The sequence below is a fragment of the Triplophysa rosa genome, linkage group LG23 (assembly GCF_024868665.1).
Source record: "Triplophysa rosa linkage group LG23, Trosa_1v2, whole genome shotgun sequence".
Classification (NCBI taxonomy): Eukaryota; Metazoa; Chordata; class Actinopteri; order Cypriniformes; family Nemacheilidae; genus Triplophysa; species Triplophysa rosa.
The window spans coordinates 15,465,784-15,484,758 of NC_079912.1; the positions used below are offsets into that span (position 1 = coordinate 15,465,784).

At 38.1% G+C, this 18,975-nt stretch overlaps 1 protein-coding gene across 2 annotated transcripts; it reads left to right on the forward strand.

Annotated features, from left to right (window-relative positions):
• The first annotated feature begins 84 nt into the window (after positions 1 to 84).
• Positions 85 to 18,139, forward strand: LOC130546868 (glycogen debranching enzyme-like). Of its 2 annotated transcripts, none has more exons than XM_057322369.1 (34): positions 85 to 127; positions 693 to 842; positions 1,629 to 1,839; positions 1,917 to 2,086; positions 2,279 to 2,482; positions 2,953 to 3,134; positions 3,210 to 3,321; positions 3,911 to 4,037; positions 4,397 to 4,499; positions 4,727 to 4,824; positions 4,930 to 5,069; positions 5,249 to 5,436; positions 6,807 to 6,930; positions 7,191 to 7,354; positions 7,646 to 7,747; positions 8,510 to 8,665; positions 8,955 to 9,105; positions 9,180 to 9,304; positions 9,474 to 9,586; positions 9,821 to 9,955; positions 10,462 to 10,592; positions 10,673 to 10,809; positions 11,030 to 11,163; positions 11,245 to 11,420; positions 13,122 to 13,224; positions 13,305 to 13,530; positions 14,947 to 15,064; positions 15,151 to 15,286; positions 15,468 to 15,580; positions 16,600 to 16,811; positions 16,902 to 16,999; positions 17,106 to 17,193; positions 17,277 to 17,410; positions 17,521 to 18,139. In XM_057322369.1, the coding sequence occupies exons 2-34, from the start codon at positions 761 to 763 to the stop codon at positions 17,636 to 17,638; spliced, it is 4,611 nt and encodes a 1,536-aa protein (XP_057178352.1). In that variant the 5' UTR covers positions 85 to 127; positions 693 to 760; the 3' UTR covers positions 17,639 to 18,139. The 2 variants fall into 2 exon arrangements, with proteins under 2 accessions (XP_057178352.1, XP_057178350.1); XM_057322367.1 differs by lacking the exon at positions 6,807 to 6,930 and adding an exon at positions 6,032 to 6,155 and having other exon boundaries at positions 17,521 to 18,138.
• The last annotated feature ends 836 nt before the right edge of the window (positions 18,140 to 18,975 follow it).

Sequence of the window (18,975 nt, forward strand, 5' to 3'; positions counted from 1 at the left end):
TAGCTATATTTAGGGTCACTGAAAGGTCATGTCACCCCATATGCATGACCTTATTAGACACATAAGGTCTGCTCTGCGGTCAATATAGGGTGACACTTCAGGGTGAGGAGGCCATCAAATGCTGCTGGTAATGAAACTTTTTTCCATTTTGACACCTTATTGATTTTATAATAATATCAATGAAAGTACTTATACTATCATATAAAAACAATAAGAGTCCTCATTTGTCAGTCAGCCTTTGCAGGTTTTATGTCAATATCTCTGAGTATATCTCATCTGTAAATAATTAATTTTGATAATTACAATGTATTTTCTGTAATATTTTACAGTTTACAGTGTGTTTTATGATGCAATACATTACATTTTAAATTCAAATATTTAATTAAATTAGGAGTAAATGTTACTCATTAAATAATCATACTTTTTTACGTTTGCAAAGGTGTACAATAGTGTGCAATTGAATGAATAAAGGGTCAACAAATAATTTGATAATTATTCAATTTTTACTGCAAATGCATATTTCTTCTTAAATGCTTATTTTTTTGCAATTTTGCTTATTTATATCTCGTTTGTTTCTGTAGGCATTGCTTTAGGTTATGTCACTAGGTCAGATCTATATGCAAACGTGTGAATAGCCATGTAGTCTATATGTCCTGCCAACGGATTGTTCACGTTGTTCGGTGTTTTGGCAGCCCGCGCTCTAGTGGATCCAGAGGCAACCTCCGTGTTTAAAGGGCATCCCAAAAAAAGGACCGCTAATATGTTAGGTGTCAAACAGACCAGAGTGCTACTCCTCAATGACATGGAGCGAGTGGAGCGCACTTTGTTCCGCCTGGAGCAAGGTAGGTCTTATCCTAAAATTTAATCCTAGTGATCAGCTGTGTATTGCAATGCTGTTTTTACTGCACTTACAGTAATCATTGCTGAATTCGTCATCATAACTACAATTGTATTGTTTTTTTCTACCTCTGATTCCTCCAAGTCTTTTTGTCTGTGAGAGAGTAACGTAACTGCTAACGTACTCAAGACTTTGTCTCTGCAATGACATCCGTTTTGACTGTATATAGCGCGCGAGTGTTTTTACAGGATTTACAATATAGCCTAGATATAAATATACACGTTATTGTATCTGAAGGTCAGATTGTGGCTATATTTAAAACTGGGCAATAGACTGCATTGCTCTCTGCCTAGTTTTTAATAATAGGTTTTTGAATAAGTACGATAACAATTGATGTCACGTGACAAGCGCTTTGTCACATGACCTTAATGTAATTTTGAAATCGGAAGCGATATTAGTTGCGCTTTTAATTAAAGTATTTTTAATATTATTTGACGAGACAACCACTTGTTTCACATACAATTTTCAATAAATTGACTGTATAGATCGTAAACCACTGAATGTTTATTTGCATGACGTGCCCGGTCCAATATGGCGGCGATGTTGACGTTCCGCAGGGAATGTGGCGTGGATGTTTGACTATGGTTCCAAACGCAGTGGGTTTTTTTGGGGAAACAATTGTTTTTAGTATAGTATTCATCTCAGATGATATTTATTACTTTACATATAATTGTTTTTAATGCACCAAGGACATTACCCATATGTGTCTTATGTTTCAATACACCTATAGGCTACGAGCTTCAGTTTCGTTTGGGCCCAACCTTGCAGGGGAAGAATGTGCATGTCCACACCAACTACCCAGCACCAGGCAAGAAGTTCAACAGCTCCAGCTTCTGTCTGCTGGAGTGGATTAACCCCAGTGGAAGAGAAGATGACTCGGACAAGTATTGCAAACTGGACATGGAGATAGCGGGATCTTATCAGTATTATTTTGGGTGTGGGTGAGCGGCCTTTATTGTAATGGAACGTTACTTCTCTATCTCATTGCTGTAGAATGAGACATAATTCTGTTGTGCAGGAATGAGGAAAGGACCGGCGGTGGCTACATTGTGGTGGATCCAGTGTTGCGGGTTGGCCATGAGAGGAACATCCTGCCTCTGGATTGCATCACAGTTCAGACCTACCTGGCCAAGTGTCTGGGCCCGCTGGACGAATGGCTGGATAGACTCAGAGTTGCCAAGGAAACTGGTCTGAATCTCTAAATCTCAATGTTCAGATAGCAAGCATGCACAAGGGAGGAGATTTTTATTTAACAAGCACAACATTTGGCCAGTTAATGATATCCTTTTTATTGAGACATACTTTTTCTTATGAATAATTAGCTGGTAATGATTATTTATTTACCATCTGTCTATTCTTCATTGACTTTTTTATATGCAGGTTACAATATGATCCACTTCACACCACTGCAGAAACTCGGCGTATCACGATCCTGCTACTCCATAGCCGATCAACTAGAACTGAACCCAGATTTCTCCCCATCTGGCAAGAACTACACCTGGACGGACGTGGGCAACCTGACAGAGAAACTCAATAAGGAGTGGAACTTGATTTGCATCACAGATGTGGTATACAACCACACAGGTACATACTCAACAAGTACAAGGCACAACTAAATAAAGTCATGATTTCGGTGGCTACAAATGTGTCTTAAAGTGGTAAGTTAAAGCTCTGACAGTATAACCTCTGGTACGCTGCGCTCAAGCAGACCAATAAACAAGCGGCTATTTATACATCGATAGCTGTGATCGGAGTGAGCTGGTCACATCTTTGGGACAATGGTTGAGATGTTTGACCTTTTAGTGCCACTGCAGAGATTAGTGTGACATACTAATGTTTCACATTGCCCTCTGCTGTGTGTTCTGGATGTCATTGGAACAATCTATCAACCAAAAGAACTCTTTTGACCTTATCGGCACCATCTGCAATAGCATCCATTCACAGTATCATTAGGGTGTCAAAGTGAAAATTGTTTTGGTGTGCAAACTGCTCTGCAGAAGAAACCGATATAAATTCTCCGTCTATACCGATAAAACCCTTGTTTCCTTGGTTAGCTGTTAACAGTAAGTGGATCAGGCTCCATCCGGAGTGCGGTTATAACCTGGTAAACTCTCCTCATCTGAAGCCAGCCTGGTTTCTGGACAGAGCCCTGTGGCACTTCAGCTGTGCCGTAGCAGATGGAAAATATAGCGACGGCGGTGTGCCAGCTCTTATCGAGAATGAGAAGCACATTACAGTGAGTGTACATGGTCTGAAAGACTAAAGACTGGTGGTCACAAACCTTGACTGTGTACTTTGGCTTGGCTTTCAGATGCTTCAAGGGCTCTTATGGACGGAGGTTTTCACCCAGCTGAAACTGTGGGAGTTTTTACAGGTGAATGTTGAGAAAACCGTGGAGCAGTTTAGAAAGATTCTTCAGTCTGGTGAGTGATCTGCTGGCGTCTAAATCTTTTGAGATCTTCTCTCATACAATACAGCCACGGAAAAAATTAAGAGACCATTCCAAATGTTCATTTAATCAGCATTTCTAGATGTATTTTGGCCATTCTAGTTTGGTGCCTTTGAATTTCAACGAAATCAAACCTCAGGAGTGATCCAACAGCCATCCAACAGCAATGCGAAAGACTGACAGCATGACAAACTTGAAAACTTGAGGTTATCACATAAAAATATTTTTTTGAACGTTTCCTAAATACATGTAGGCCTACAAATATTACTGTTGTATTACTTCAAAGTGATTATGTACTTGTTTTCTTTGCTGTAAAATACAGAGCATCTTTTCTGTCATTTTGGCCTGTTTTTCCAGTTTTCATTTTCTGCAAATGAAAATAGAAACAATATTTTTATTTGAAATTTGGGAGAAATATTGTTAGTCAAAGTCATTTGACCTAAACACATACCTATAAATAGTAATTCTTATATCCGAAAAAAGATCTCTTATTTTTTCAGTGGCTGTATGTTATGTTTTAGTGTCAGATCTAAGTTTTGCTTTGGTGTGTTTGGCCTTTGTAGGTGACAAACCAGTGGGGCCCGAATTGGAAAAAAAGCCAAAATTAAAAATCGTACAAGGTTCCCAGTACAGACGCTTTAGCAGCACCATAGACATGCAACTCGCCCTGGAGATCTATGGCAGACACACGTGAGTTCACTTTCTGATGTCCTTAAAGGAACAGTTCACCCAAAAATGAAAAATTCTGCCGTCATTTATACTCTCCCTAGGGTTGTTCTAAATCTGTATAAATTTCTTTGTTCTTATTTGTTGATAGTTGGAAAAATGCTACTATGGTGGTCAAAGGTGGCCAAAACTGTTTGGTTACAAGCATTTTTCTAAATATATTTCTCTCTGTTCATCAGAACAAAGAAATGTATACAGATTTGGAACAACTTGACAGAGAGTAAATAAAGACAGTTTTCATTTTTGGGTGGACTGTCCCTTTAATGATGGATCTTAAACATTTGTTTAATAGTGGAACTGTTTTTTGTTGACAAACCCAACAGTAATGGCCCCTCATCCATCCAAGAGAGTTGTGATTGGTTTAAAAAGAGACTAGAAGAACTGAATGTGGAGTGCTATGAAGAAATGCACAGCCATCACGAAAAGGTTGGTACATGTAAGCTTTATCCTACATGTAAGTTCTCACTTCACAAAGATGAGCCAATTCATTTTCTATGATAGGTGAGTGACAGGTTTGCGCAAGGAATTATGGGATTACATTTGCCAGATGCTTTTATCCATATCGACCCACAGTATATTTAGAGTACGCATTTCTTATTTGTATTTGTCGTATTTGTCTTATTTTAAATCTCTTTATACTCGTTTCCCTGCAGGCTATAAATTGTATAGTAGGAACAGTTCGCTATGACCGACTTGCCACCCACGGTCCGCAACTTGGACCCGTCACCATAGCAAACCCTTTGGTGACAAGGTCAGAATAATGACATCGTTCGGGCTACTGTTGTTTTTTGGTACATCGTTTAATGCACTGATGAAGTGTACAGATCGCTCTTGTTTCATTGTTTTAATCATTCAGATATTTTACCTTCCCATTTGAAGACATGTCCATGGAGCAGGAAAAACAGCTACTGCAAAATCCGAATGAAGCTTGTCATTTGATCGCTCATAATGGATGGGTCATGGGAGACGACCCCCTCAAGAACTTCGCAGAGCCAGGTGAGGTCATCGCCTAGACCAGTGTCAATTTGCGCATGTGTCCAGATGGGTGTATGCTGATCTGAAACCGCTTCAACACCAACATTCAAAACACACAGTGACCAGCTTAAATGGTCTTTTTAGCAGAAGCACATCAATGCAGAGGTTTTTTGTTAATGCTGGATTTATCTGTCTGTAAGGGTCTAATGTGTATATCAGAAGAGAACTTGTTTGCTGGGATGACAGCGTTAAACTTCGCTATGGTGACAAACCCGAGGACTGTCCGTACTTGTGGGCTCACATGAAGAAATACACGGAGATCACAGCCAAACATTTCTCCGGTGTGCGTCTGGATAATTGCCACTCCACACCCATTCATGTGGCTGAGGTACGCTGTTACATTTCCACTGATACACTGTATTTAAATGGCATTATATGAGTTTTTAAATGATGTCATTTTAAATGTACACATTTTTGGGTTGTCACACTGTCATTTATATTTCTATATTTTTCAGGGTAGATATATTAACGTATTGGCTGCAAAAATCTATGGAACATTTCTGCTGTTTTTTCCCATGTAGAAATGCTAAAATCTTCCCTCTTTATATAGTTGACCCTTGGATTAATGTATGCTATAGTTTGAAAGGCAGAATTGATCAAAACTGGGTGTTTGAAACCAACATGCAAAAGCACTGCTAGGGAATACACATATGGACGCTTTCAGCAGTAACAACATAAACAAACGTTATGTGGCCCATGACTTAACTTCCAGTAGACCTCCGCAAAGCATCAATAACTTAAGTAGTTTCAATTCATTTTAATACAATTAATATATACTATTAATATGACTTAATATTAAGATAAATAAAATCTAAAATACCGGAGGTTGACTTTGGGCCAGATGAAACCGTCTGTACTTCATAACCTTGAGACACCTTCCCTTGCTCTTGTGTCCTGTTGGGTGTTGTATGTTGTGTCTATAGGCCATGTTAGCTGCAGCCAGAGCGGTCAGACCCAATCTGTATGTGATAGCAGAACTCTTTACAGGAAGTGAAGAGCTTGATAATGTGTTTGTTAATCGACTGGGGATAAGCAGTCTCATAAGAGGTACTACAGGAGACACATGTCTGTTCTTCACACTAAATTTGTTTCTCTATCTCTCTCCCTCTCTCTCTCTTTCATTGCTTTTCATAAAACCCTTTACTTTGCTCACCTGCCTATGATATGCACACACATAACACGTAACGCAATTACTTCATTACTGAAAACCTGCTCTAATCATATAACGGCTCACTGTATGTCAACCTTCGGTCTGAGCGTGCTTATCTGTCTGTCTGTCTGTCTAACTTTTAAACTCTCTATGCCTGTCTGTCTGATGAATTTAACTTTATAACTATCTCTGTGTGTTTGTCTCTTTCTTTTTAACTCTCTGCCTGTCTGTCTCACTAACTCTCCTTCCATGTCTGTCTCTATCTATCTATCTATCTATCTATCTATCTATCTATCTATCTATCTATCTATCTATCTATCTATCTATCTATCTATCTATCTATCTATCTATCTTCTATCTATCTATCTATCTATCATCTATCTATCTATTCATCTTCTATCTCTCTCTCTCTCTCTCTCTCTCTCTCTCTCTCTCTCTCTCTCTCTCTCTCTCTCTCTCTCTCTCTCTCTCTCTCTCTCTCTCTCTGTGTCTGCCTCTCTTTATTCATCTGTCTGTCTGTGTGCTATGTGCTGGGTTCTGTCTGGCAGTATATGTTGGCGGTTGCTCGTGAACGCAGGCCTGATCTGTATGTTGTGGCTGAGCTCTTCACGGGCAGCGAGGAGCTGGACAATGTCTTTGTCACTAAGCTTGGCATTACCTCCCTTATCCGAGGTAAGATGCGTAAGAGAGGTAACGAAAGTGTAAAAATTGGTAAAAGTTTTGGGAAGTCTAACAAATTGTAGAATTAAAGGATTGGTTTGCTCAAAAAAATCTCTGGTACTCTTACACCGATCAAATGTTTTTTCTTTTCTTTTGTTGTGGAACACAAAACATTTGGTCATGAGAAAGAAGATTTGATGCTTGTTAGTTATTTAAGCGTTATAAATATTATTTTGTAGGATGAGGCTGATTATTTGTTCTCTCATTGTCAGAGGCCATGAGTGCCGGTGACAGCCATGAGGAGGGGCGGCTGGTGTTTCGCTTCGGAGGTGAACCTGTGGGGTCTTTCGTACAGCCGAACCTCAGACCTTTAGTCCCGTCTATCGCTCACGCCATGTTTCTGGATGTTACCCATGACAATGAATGTCCCATACAGGTCTGCAAAAAAGGACAGGATCTTCCAAACACGTTCTGTTTCAATCTTAAAGGGATGGTTCAACCTCCTTTCTCAAAACAACATGACTTTTCATATAATCAAAGTGAATGGGAACTAGGGATAGCAATGGCCACTATTTATTTGTACTGTATGAGCAGCTTAGACATTTTATGAGTTATTTATTATATTATAAAATAATAGAGTTAATAGAGAAAGAATGAATGAGTTATCATTCATTGTACTTTTTTTAATGAAAGTCTTTAATTTTGGTGAAACTCTTGTGTCTTTTAGGTACGTTCGGTATATGATGCTTTACCCAGTTCTGCTATGGTCTCTATGGCCTGCTGTGCCACAGGCAGCACTAGAGGATACGATGAGCTCGTGCCTCATCAGGTAAGGAAAAATGTGTGTGGTGACATCGCCTATGTCTGAAACTGCCCAATAAGTCAATAACTAAGCAAGGAGGGGTTTTGTATTAAAGTACCTGTTTATGAAACAGTGTTTGTTTTTTAAATATTTTAATAAGACACAGATTATTTAAGCACAAAGGACCTTTGTTCATTCAACACATCAATTATTACACACCCCTTACAAAACATCTATCTAGTATTACACATCCAGAGCCCTGCCTCAGATTATTCGGCACTGTTTGTGTATGAACAAAAGCCGTTCTGTTACTTTCTCTTTCTTTCTTTCTTTCTTTCTTTCTTTCTTTCTTTCTTTCTTTCTTTCTTTCTTTCTTTCTTTCTTTCTTTCTTTCTTTCTTTCTTTCTTTCTTCTGCAGAACATAAAAGAAGATATTTTGAAGAATGTTGGTAACCAAGCAACAGCGGTACCCATTGACAATAGAAGTGAATGGGTACCAACATTCTTCAAAAAAAAAAACAATTTGTGTTCTTCGGAAGAAAGACAGTCATACAGGTTTGAGATAATAAGAGGGTGAATAAATAATGACAGAATTTTCATTTTGGGCAGAACTATCTCTTTAATATAAAGATAGATGTGTGATGGAAATGTTACAAGAAAGTCCAAATGCATTGCAAAATTTGCAATGGAATTTATGAAACTTTTTGCAGTGACAAAAGGATGTAGTTTCAATATCCACCAGCAGAGGCTGCTAACAAGTCAAACCTTAAACTGCTTCCTTTTTTTCAGATTTCAGTAGTAAAAGAGGAGCGTTTTTACCCCAAGTGGAACCCTAACGTGTCGTCCTCCTCTGTGGATGAGGTGAACCTGCAAACCGGTATAATGGCTGGAAAACTGGCACTCAACAAACTTCACCAAAATCTGGCAGAGAAGAGCTTCACTCAGGTCAGAGTAATGTCTATTCAGAACAGACATCGCATACATTAGATGAACGCCACAATCTTCAACAGCAGGAGTTTTTTGAGAATGTTCAAATACAGATGAACTGCAATTTAGTTATTTAGCAGAGATTTTTATGTGATGTCACATCCTCCCGGGGTTCAAAACAAGCTGTGCCACATATAGCACGGCATGCTATTGATGACAATAATAAAATACCTTTGACTTCATATAACAAGAACGAATAAATGTATCTTGCAATTGTGTGCTTTTGTGTTGATTTTGTGTGTAACAGGTTTATGTAGATCAACTAGATGAAGACACCGTGGCTGTAACCCGGCACTGCCCGAGCACACATCAGTCTGTCGTGTGTGTGTCTCGTACGGCCTTTAAAAACCCTGAAACACACCAGTACAGAGAACATCTGGCCCCCCTGTACATTCCAGGTACAGACACAACAGTTCAGAGCTCTTGTTCGCTCTTCACATCAAACTCTCATGTCACGTTACCTGTCGTCCAGGTCACATCGAGGAGGTGGTTTTAGAGGCGAGAACGGTGGAGAGAAACGCTGAGTCATTTGTGCAAGAAGAGAAGTTCATCAATGGCATCCAGAAGTACACGGTTGAGATCCGCCAACACTTACAGGTAACACGATACTACAACTAGTAGCTGCTCTACACCCATCCCGAGCTGAAGGACAGGGCGGGATATTCGTTTTCTGTACGGAGCAAACCGGTTGTGTGAAAATTGTGGATAATTGTTTGTGTGCTGAGAGTTTGATAGCTTTAGATGTTGCCTTTGTTTTCCCTCATAGTTAAAGGATAGCGGAATCGTCAGATGCGGAATGGCGACCACAAAGGGCCGCAACGAGTTTGTCGAAGAGATTTTGTTTGAAAAGCTCACCCCCGGTAGTGTTATTGTATTCAGGTGAAAAGCACTTACTCACGCCCAGTGAAATCTATATATGACATTTAATACAGCTGTATATAATACTGAGCTGTGATTACGTAGCTGTCTTTTTTAGATGCTCACACATTTTCTAGATTTGTAAGCACAGTGGGTATTTTTAAGGCCCTATCAATATATAAAAGTACTTCAGAAACAAAGGCTGTTTTTATATACAATAATGTATTTACACTGTACATATGCTTGATCCCACAGGGTGAGTCTCGATCCAAACTCTCAGAACATGGTCGGCTTCCTGCGGACTCAACTGTCTCAGTTTAACCGGATCTATAAATCCGGCAGTTTGTCTGACAGTAATGTTCCGGGCATCTTAAAAATTGCACTGGAGTTGTGAGTCATCTTTCAATTTGTACAATCCACACCTTTTAAAATATGTCTGTAGTGAGTGCTGCTTAGTCCTGGGGTGACCTTTAGCCAGGTGAGAGTTACGTCTGGTCATAAATGGTTGCTTTTGGATTTTAATGGAAAATATTTCATTTACATCGATGTTCGTGGTAGATGTTTTTATCCAAAGTCAAGTTCTATTGAACTATAGGGTCCTGGATAAAAATGTTGATTTTGGTCATTATTTTCACATGGAAACAATTACAGGTGGTGAAAAATGTCTTTTTCAAAAATGAAAAGTTTTTCCTTCTCTAGAAAAAGTATGATAAAAACAAACATTTTAAGCCAGAGAAGACGTCGGGGTGTTACCTCATACTGATAAAGCAAAAGAAATGCAAAAGTAGGAGGTTCTTGTAGCTCAGTGATCAATCACATCAAATTTAGCTGAAGTGTAAACAGGGTCATAATGTGTCGGTTCAGTTACTAAGGCCTGATTTTATTTTTTGTGACAGTTTAATGTCCAAGCTGACTTTGGCTGAGCTGAATGTGTTATTGTTCCGCTGTGAGGCTGAGGAACAGGAAGATGGAAGTGGCTGCTACAATATCCCATCCTGGATGCCTCTGAAGTACGGTGGCCTACAAGGTATAAAATAACTCCATTACTCAAATCACATTGGTTACTGTGAGTCACTGGTCATGCGATCGTGTGTTTGTTTCTCACAGGTCTAGTGTCTGTGTTGTCTGAGATTCGTCCCAAAAACGACCTCGGACATCCTTTCTGTGAAAATCTCAGACAAGATGATTGGATGATCGATTATGTGAGCACTCGATTGATGAAAAAAAGTGGAGCTTTGCGGGAGGTAAAGACTTTAATACATCAATTTAGTTTTTTTTATAGTGCTGGCCAAGGTAAGTGTCACATTATTATTGTTTATTTGTATCATATTTCGCTCGTATTATTATCATATTTGTGGCTAGCAGTTTGTTTAAATCTCGATCATGTTCTCTGTTGCACTATATTTGTGAAGGTCCCCAAATAATTTGTCTATGGCTTTTAATTTCCTTTACTAATTTTTAAAGGTGGGAAAATGGTTCATCTCCATATTTACATACCTCAAGCATATTCCACGATATCTAGTGCCACGTTATTTCGATGCCATCATCTTTGGGGCCTATGCCACAGCTATAGACGCTGTATTCAAACAGATGTCCAGGTTAGATCTTTTTTAACAGTGAGATAACATCTGGTGTTTGAGGGAAGTATTGATCGAAAGTGTGTTCTTTTTAAACGGCAGCTTTGTTCAGAACGGCTCGACTCTGGTCAAGCTGTTGGCTCTGGGTTCGGTTCAGATGTGCGGGGTGGGTCGTGTGCCAGCCCTGCCCTCCCTGTCTTCTGAACTTGAAGACGTCACGGTTCGTCTAAATGCTGTAACCAATAAAGAGGAACAGTGTTGTGTTTCTATTGCTGCAGGTCAGACACGCACACGCACGCCCACACACACATGCATCCTAAGAATATCGCTGCTGTCCTTTTGAAACCTTGTATCTCCATATTTTGTGATTTTTATTTTTTGTCATAAATCATCTTTATTAGTCACCTTTTATGTTTGTCACTGGGTTTAGCAAATATCTAACCAAGTATGAAAAAGTGCTTTTCAACTTTGACAACACAGTATTTATTCATTTAAAACGTACAGGGTTTTTTCCATTTCCTGAAAAACAGCATATTTGGATAGGTTTTGTAAGGACAGCAAAGACAGCAGTGTTTTCTTATTGGATTTGATGTAAGGTTTATTGCATTTCGCATGTAGTGTAAACCTTAACTATGGACAAATCTTTTATATATAGATTAAATATATATTTCTTTTTAACTGATGAATAGAAAATTATACCTACATTCTTAAAAGGCTGGGATTGTTGGGTAAAATATTGAGAATCCCAACTATTGATTTAAATGAACCTGTAAATGTCTATACAGTACTTGACACTATCATGGATTAAAACAACCCAGCATTTATTAATTCTGTATAGTTTCTCCTACCCACAATAAACCTAACTTTGACGTTTACGAAGTTGAAACCAGCACTGCCAAAAATCTGTTTAAAGGTCCTAAAACAACATCACTTTACTTTAGATGTAAACATTTTAAAACATGTTCTCCAGGACTATATCTTCAGTTCTGTTCAGTTATTTTTCTTGCCCAATTGATGTTTTGTCTTGTGTTTTTTTGATGTTGCTTAAAACAAGGGGAAAAGCTGTTTGTCGATGGGACATGAAAACCATATTTAACCTTATGTATTTGCTTTAAAAATAGGTGTGCCCTAAACTTGAAGTGCAACTTTTTATTTTTTATCTCAGCTATACTGTATACATATACTGTCCAGTACATGTTCTGTCCACTTTTACAATGTCAGATATTACGGTGAAGGTTGTTATAGAAGTTATGAAGTTGCGCCCAAATTTAGATTAGGATTTCTTATAAATCACTATTATTTAGAGGTGATTTTTATGTCTTCATTTAGTTTCACAGTCGTGTGGATGACATGGAATGGCATGAATTGAATGTCAGACAGAAATATATGCTGTGTCATTGTTTACGGCAGTTTTAGCCTGAAGGAGGACACTACAGGTTCATCACAGTTTAAATCTAATTGTCGTCACCATACTTACAGAAAATATATTTAAGATGATTGATTTACAGTTGTTTCAAACCTGCATAAATTTCTTTGTTCCAATGAAGATATTTGGAAGAATGTTAGCAACTGACATTTCTGGGGTACCAATGACTACCATAGTAGGAAAATGTATTGGATCTTTTTTGCTGTTGTTCTGTTGAACACAAAATGAGATAGTTTGAAAAATCTAGGAAAGCAAACTATTAATCACTATTAATGAATTTTTAGTTTGGGTGGAGTATCCCTTTAACAGTAATGGTTCTATTGGAAGGAAGTTCATTACATCATCACAATAGCACCTGACCTCATAGAAATGATCAAATAAATACATTTATAAATGTATATAAATATACTTTACATCACAAGATCAGAAATGAAATTATCAAACATTTCTCACAAACTGATATGATCAGACTTCAGTTTCTTCGGAAGAGAGAGGACTCTACCAAACAAGTTCATTTGTATTTATTTTACAAGTGTTTTCTTTTCACATGTAGGTCTGCCTCATTTCTCCACCGGGATCTTCCGCTGCTGGGGGCGAGACACTTTTATAGCTCTGCGTGGTCTCATGCTTTTAACAGGGAGACATGTTGAGGCCAGGTGAGCGTCTGGTTTTCTAATGCATTGGGTTCTGTTCACACTGATATCTACATGAGTCTTAATCTGCTGTGTTTTGACAGAAACATCATCCTGGCCTTTGCTGGCACGATGCGCCACGGTCTGATCCCCAACCTGCTGGGTCAGGGCGTGGCAGCACGGTATAATTGCCGTGATGCGGTGTGGTGGTGGCTTCAGTGTATCCAGGACTACTGCAGCATGGTGCCAGATGGTAAAGACATTCTAACATGCCCCGTGTCACGTATATATCCCACAGATGATTGTGAGGCACAGCCACCTGGGACAGTGGTGAGGAAAAAAACATGATCACGTGGTTACAGCATGATACTTATACTGTACAATACAGTTCACTGTTACACATCATACATGGTTCAGTCTAAAGAGTAGAGGCGTAGGCGATGTTTTCTTTATGTAAAGATTTTCCTTACAACAATATTTTCCAAAGTTTATAACTTAAAGACCCCAAAGACTTACGGTGTACTTAACTGACAAAGTATTAGTTACTACATGTATGTAATAGGGGTTTTAGAGTTATTGATTCAGGGTTGGTGGTGTTGCCAACTAATTGCACATTCACACAGTAAGTACAGCACGCACATGCAAAATAGGACTTAGAAAAATAAAATGCTTGTTCAGTCAGATGATCTTTAGTAAGAAAAATGTCCACCTCCTTCTACAACATGCCCCCAGCTGTTCAATATTTTTTAAAGGTAGAAAATGTAAACATAAAGAACAATTCGACAGGGTCATTAAACAACCAAATCAAATTAAATGTAAAATAATCATATTGAATAACATCACAGCTATGTGTGTTTTTTTAACAGATAACAAAAAAGTTTATTTAAATTATTTTTATTTAATATTTTGTATATTTAAAGAAGCATTAGACGCAAGGGTCTGACAATTACCAACCACCAGTTGGTAATAAAACAAAAATACACATAACAATAAAACCCCAAAAAATGTTGTGACATATAATAATGTACAGGCAGCCGGTTGTTATCGCTCATTAGCTAATTTTTACCGAATACCGAACAGTTATTTTTCTTGCCCAATTGGAATTGTTTTGTCTTGTTTTTTTATTTTTTATTTAAAAAAAAGTCATGTGGATGACATGGAATGGCATGGATTGAATGTCAGACAGAAATATATGCTGTGTCATTGTTTACGACAGTTTTAGCCTGAAGGAGGACACTACAGGTTCATCACAGTTTAAATCTAATTGTCATCACCATACTTACAGAAAAGCCTGATAAATTGTTTATACCGCGCTTTTTAATTGCCGTTTTTTCCCATGTTCAGCGCCAGCTCTTTTTTTTCACGTTCAGAGTATCATAGTAGCCTAAGCAACAAGCAACTTCCTGAAAAGCCAGCGACTGCCGTTTTCAGCCCCATAAAAACGTCTCGATGTTTTCGCAGCTTAACAATGCAAACACTGCATTGTTTCAATAATTTAACACTGTGTTGTCAAAATTTACAAGCTCTTTTTAATACTTTTGATTGATTCAGTATTTGCAAAACCCACCGACAAACACGAAGGGTGACTAGTAATGATAAAATAAATGGCGATAGCGACAATATGCAAGATGCACGTTCATTAAGATGATCCCTAATTTGCATTTTGTAAGTGGTTGTTACAATAAAAAACGTCCTTTAGTCAAAACTGCCGTTTTAAACTTTTGAACTATTTTAAAATGTTGTCAGGACCACGACCAGCCATTGTATGTGGTCATTCAAGAAGCTATGCAGCGACATGCACAGGGAATAGAGTTCAGAGAGAGAAACGCCGGGCCACAGATCGACCAAAACATGAGAGATGAAGGTGAGATAGTCTGGATCATCAGCAGATGTCACTTTTTGTATTGCACAATAGTCCCTCTCAAGCCATACCATCATCCAATCCCATAGGATTTAACGTGGAGGTCCAAGTAAATCCAGAGACGGGTTTCGTTTACGGTGGAAATCGCTTCAACTGTGGGACGTGGATGGACAAAATGGGAGAGAGAGACAAAGCCCATAATAAAGGTGTCCCGGCCACACCCAGGTGCTATTCTCACTAACATATCTGTCATGTAAAACCACTTAACAGCAATAGTGCTGATCTATATTTAGCACAAAAGAATGCTTTGTGAAACCTTATGGATGGATGGTGTTGAGCCTGGATAAACCAGTCCTGGAGACATCAGTCAGCTGTATGACTGTAGAATTGTTTTGTTTATGTGCAGGGATGGATCTGCGGTTGAGATCGTGGGTCTTAGTAAGTCAGCTGTGCGCTGGCTTATGATGATGAATGAGAACGGTCACTTCCCATACTCCTCTATTACCATACACAGAGATGGTATGTCCTGAGTTTTTAAACATGTTTTTACTTTCATAGTGCATTTTATTTTTTTATTGACTTATTATCATTTATCTTATTTATTTGTATTTTTATCACTTTCCACAACTCGTCATGTGGTCTTGCATAACAATGACACAGATGTATGTGATTGACAGACGACGTGCACGTGTACGTCTGACCTAATTCTTTTACCCTGTTTCCGCATTCATTGTCATTCAAATATGTTAAAGCATGACCCAAACATGTGATGACATCTAAAAATGGCTCGGTGTTGTGTAGATAATGATGTTTCATTTTTTTTGCACTGTCATCTTACTCGGGTGACATTAAAACGTGACACTACCTTGGTTAGCTTAAAGGAATAGTTCATCCAAAAATGAAAATTCTGTCATGATTTACTCACCCTCACAAAACTGTAAAAAATGATTTGTTCTGCTGAACACAAAAGAAGATATTTTAAAGAATGTGGGAAACTAAACAGTTCTGGGGCACCATTGACTACCAAAGTAGTTTTTCCCTTCTCTGGAAGTCAACAGTGCCCAAGAACTGTACTTCTTCACAACATTGTTCTTCGTGTTCAGCAGAGCAACGAAAGTTACACAGGTTTGACAGGTTCAACAACTTGAGGTTGGGTTAATAATGTCATTGAATTTTCATTTTTGGATGGACTATTCCTTTAAGTCATTTTTTCTGATTTACTGTTTTTTACATAAAGTCATCCTACACAACGTAAAAAACATTCTATGAAAATATAACCTTGGTATCTTTAATATTGACTAAGGCCATGTCAAAGATTGAAATCCTAGTGAAATGAATGCTTGATTCAAACTTTAATCCCGTCATTAAATGACGAGACTTATACACAACAAAGCGCTATGCATTAATTCATTCATGAGACTTGGATTTTATTGACAGGTGCACAAGTGGTCATATCTGAATCAGCATGACTGTCATGATTTATTAAAACGACGACGCTTCAAGGATCAAGAATGACCTCTACAATGTGTTTATTTTAGGTAAAGAACAGGCGTTGTCTTATAAAGAGTGGAATCAAAAGATCCAGGAGAATTTTGAAAATATGTTCTACGTGTCCGATGACCCTGTGGACCCGAATGAGCGTCACCCCGACCTGGTCCACAAAAGAAGCATTTACAAAGACAGTTACGGTGCCTCCAGCCCCTGGTGTGATTACCAGCTCAGACCCAACTTCACCATCGCCATGGTTGTGGTGAGTCCAGACTGACACTTGACAATATCACAGGTTCTGTCCTGTGGAGGGTTTCGGGTCATTCTCTCATGCAAGACTGGGTTTAACCAGGCACCGGAGTTGTTTACGGTGGAGAAAGCTTGGGCGGCTTTGAAGATCGCAGAAAAGAAGCTGCTGGGTCCTTTGGGGATGAAAACACTTGACCCAGAGTAAGTGAGCCTGAGTGGATCTTTACACTGTGTAAAGAATGCTGCTGCCCAGACAAAAGTGCAATTGCATGGGTAAAGTTTGTAATGTTGGGATTTTGTTTGACAGTGATATGGTGTACTGCGGTTTCTATGACAACGCCTTGGATAATGACAACTACTACTGTGCAAAAGGATACAATTATCACCTAGGACCTGTATGTTTTCATTTCATCTCTTTATAAATTGTCTAGGACGTGAGAGTTTGCTAGAGGTTGATTTGACTTGTTTCCATTTTTAGGAATGGATTTGGCCAGTCGGATACTTCTTACGAGCTAAACTTTATTTTGCAAAACAAATTGGCCCAGAAACGTACAACCAAACCGTGTACCTGGTGAAGAACGTTCTGTCGAGACTTTACGCCCATCTGGAAAGGTGTTGTAAAGCTTATTAGTACACACAAAGAAAGTTATTTGCATTTCTTGCAGATTGCTTAGATTCATCTACAAGTGTTTCAGTCATTTTAATATTTTTCTTTGATGTAGATCACCTTGGAAAGGTTTACCGGAGCTGACCAATGAAAATGGAGAGTACTGCCCTTTCAGCTGTAAAACGCAGGCGTGGTCTATTGCCACTGTTCTGGATGCCCTGTATGATCTATGATGTCATACACTGTAAATCCTGCCGACTTCTTGCCACCAGCAGAGATGTTTTGGTGTTTAATCGAAACAAAAACATGTTTTGTGAGCATGAACACACTTTTGGAGAGGTTTAGAAACAGTTTTATGGTTTGTAGCATTTGTTAACTTTTTAGAGAAAATAATATATTCTTGGCATTTGAATACAATATTCTGATATTTATTCTGTATTCTTTAAATTCATAAAATTAAAACTTCTATTAAAAAACAATTAAAAGCCTGTCATATTTTTAAATTACAAGATATCAGTGTTTCTTTTTTGCAAAGTCATGGTTGTTTACATTCCCAAGGGCAACAAAAGCGTATATAGCCTTCACGAAAGTATTTAAAATACACACTACACGTGGCATGTTGACCTTTAAATGGTACAAATCACAAAAATCACTTCCTACTTTACAGAACAGAGTTTTATATCCAATAACCATTAAACATTTTTTATCTCTTGATGGGATTATGATCAGTTGTATCTTTAGGACATTTATATAATTTTGTAAAGAATTATAAAACATCTGTGCAACATGACGTTCCTTCTTTTAGGGTCCTATCTATGTATATTAGCATATGGGTAGTTGACAAATAAACATCTGACATGCGTTAAGATACGATGCACGTGCAAAATACATACAGTACAGAATAAGTTAAAGCACTGGTTGATCCAGCTGTTACTTTACACAGCATCAGTGACAAAAATGTAAGGAAAGTCGGTAACACATTAGAATAATGGTCCGTTGTTAACAAGTAACTATGCAGAAAGTAATAGGCAGTACTACATTAACACTTACCTTAATACTATTAACTAATATAGAAGCAAGATTAACTAAGCAGTAAGTAATAGCTAATTTAGGACAAAGGTAGTTCCTTATTTGGTATTTGATAATTACTAAAGAAAAATGCCATCATTGACAACTACTTGCGAACTATGACCAATTAATAAAGAAAAAACAATGAATTACTAATCTCAACATTAACGTACATAAAGTGAAAAAATAGGTTGTTTGTGGAAACTAAATTATGAATAAATACAAATACCAAAAGCCAAATACCAAAACATGAATGGATATATTCTACATATATAGCCTATCCATAGAGATATATTTCATGTAGTACTGCCTATTACTTTCTGCATAGTTACTTGTTAACAACGGACCATTATTCTAAAGTGTTACCGGAAAGTCTTTTCACACGGCTGCCATATTTGCAACGCCTCGAGGCAACCATTTCAGTCAAACGAGACCATGTCTCGTCTACATGAATAGGGAAAGACAGATATCTTTAAAATCGCCCACTAAAGTCAAAGTAAGA

Coding starts and splice junctions, on each gene's coding strand:
- LOC130546868 (XM_057322369.1), top strand. CDS start 761: ATGTTAGGTGTCAAACAGACCAGAGTGCTACTCCTCAATGACATGGAG. Junction 4,500..4,726: donor TGCACAGCCATCACGAAAAG/GTTGGTACATGT, acceptor GTTTCCCTGCAG/GCTATAAATTGTATAGTAGG. Junction 7,748..8,509: donor ATGAGCTCGTGCCTCATCAG/GTAAGGAAAAAT, acceptor CCTTTTTTTCAG/ATTTCAGTAGTAAAAGAGGA.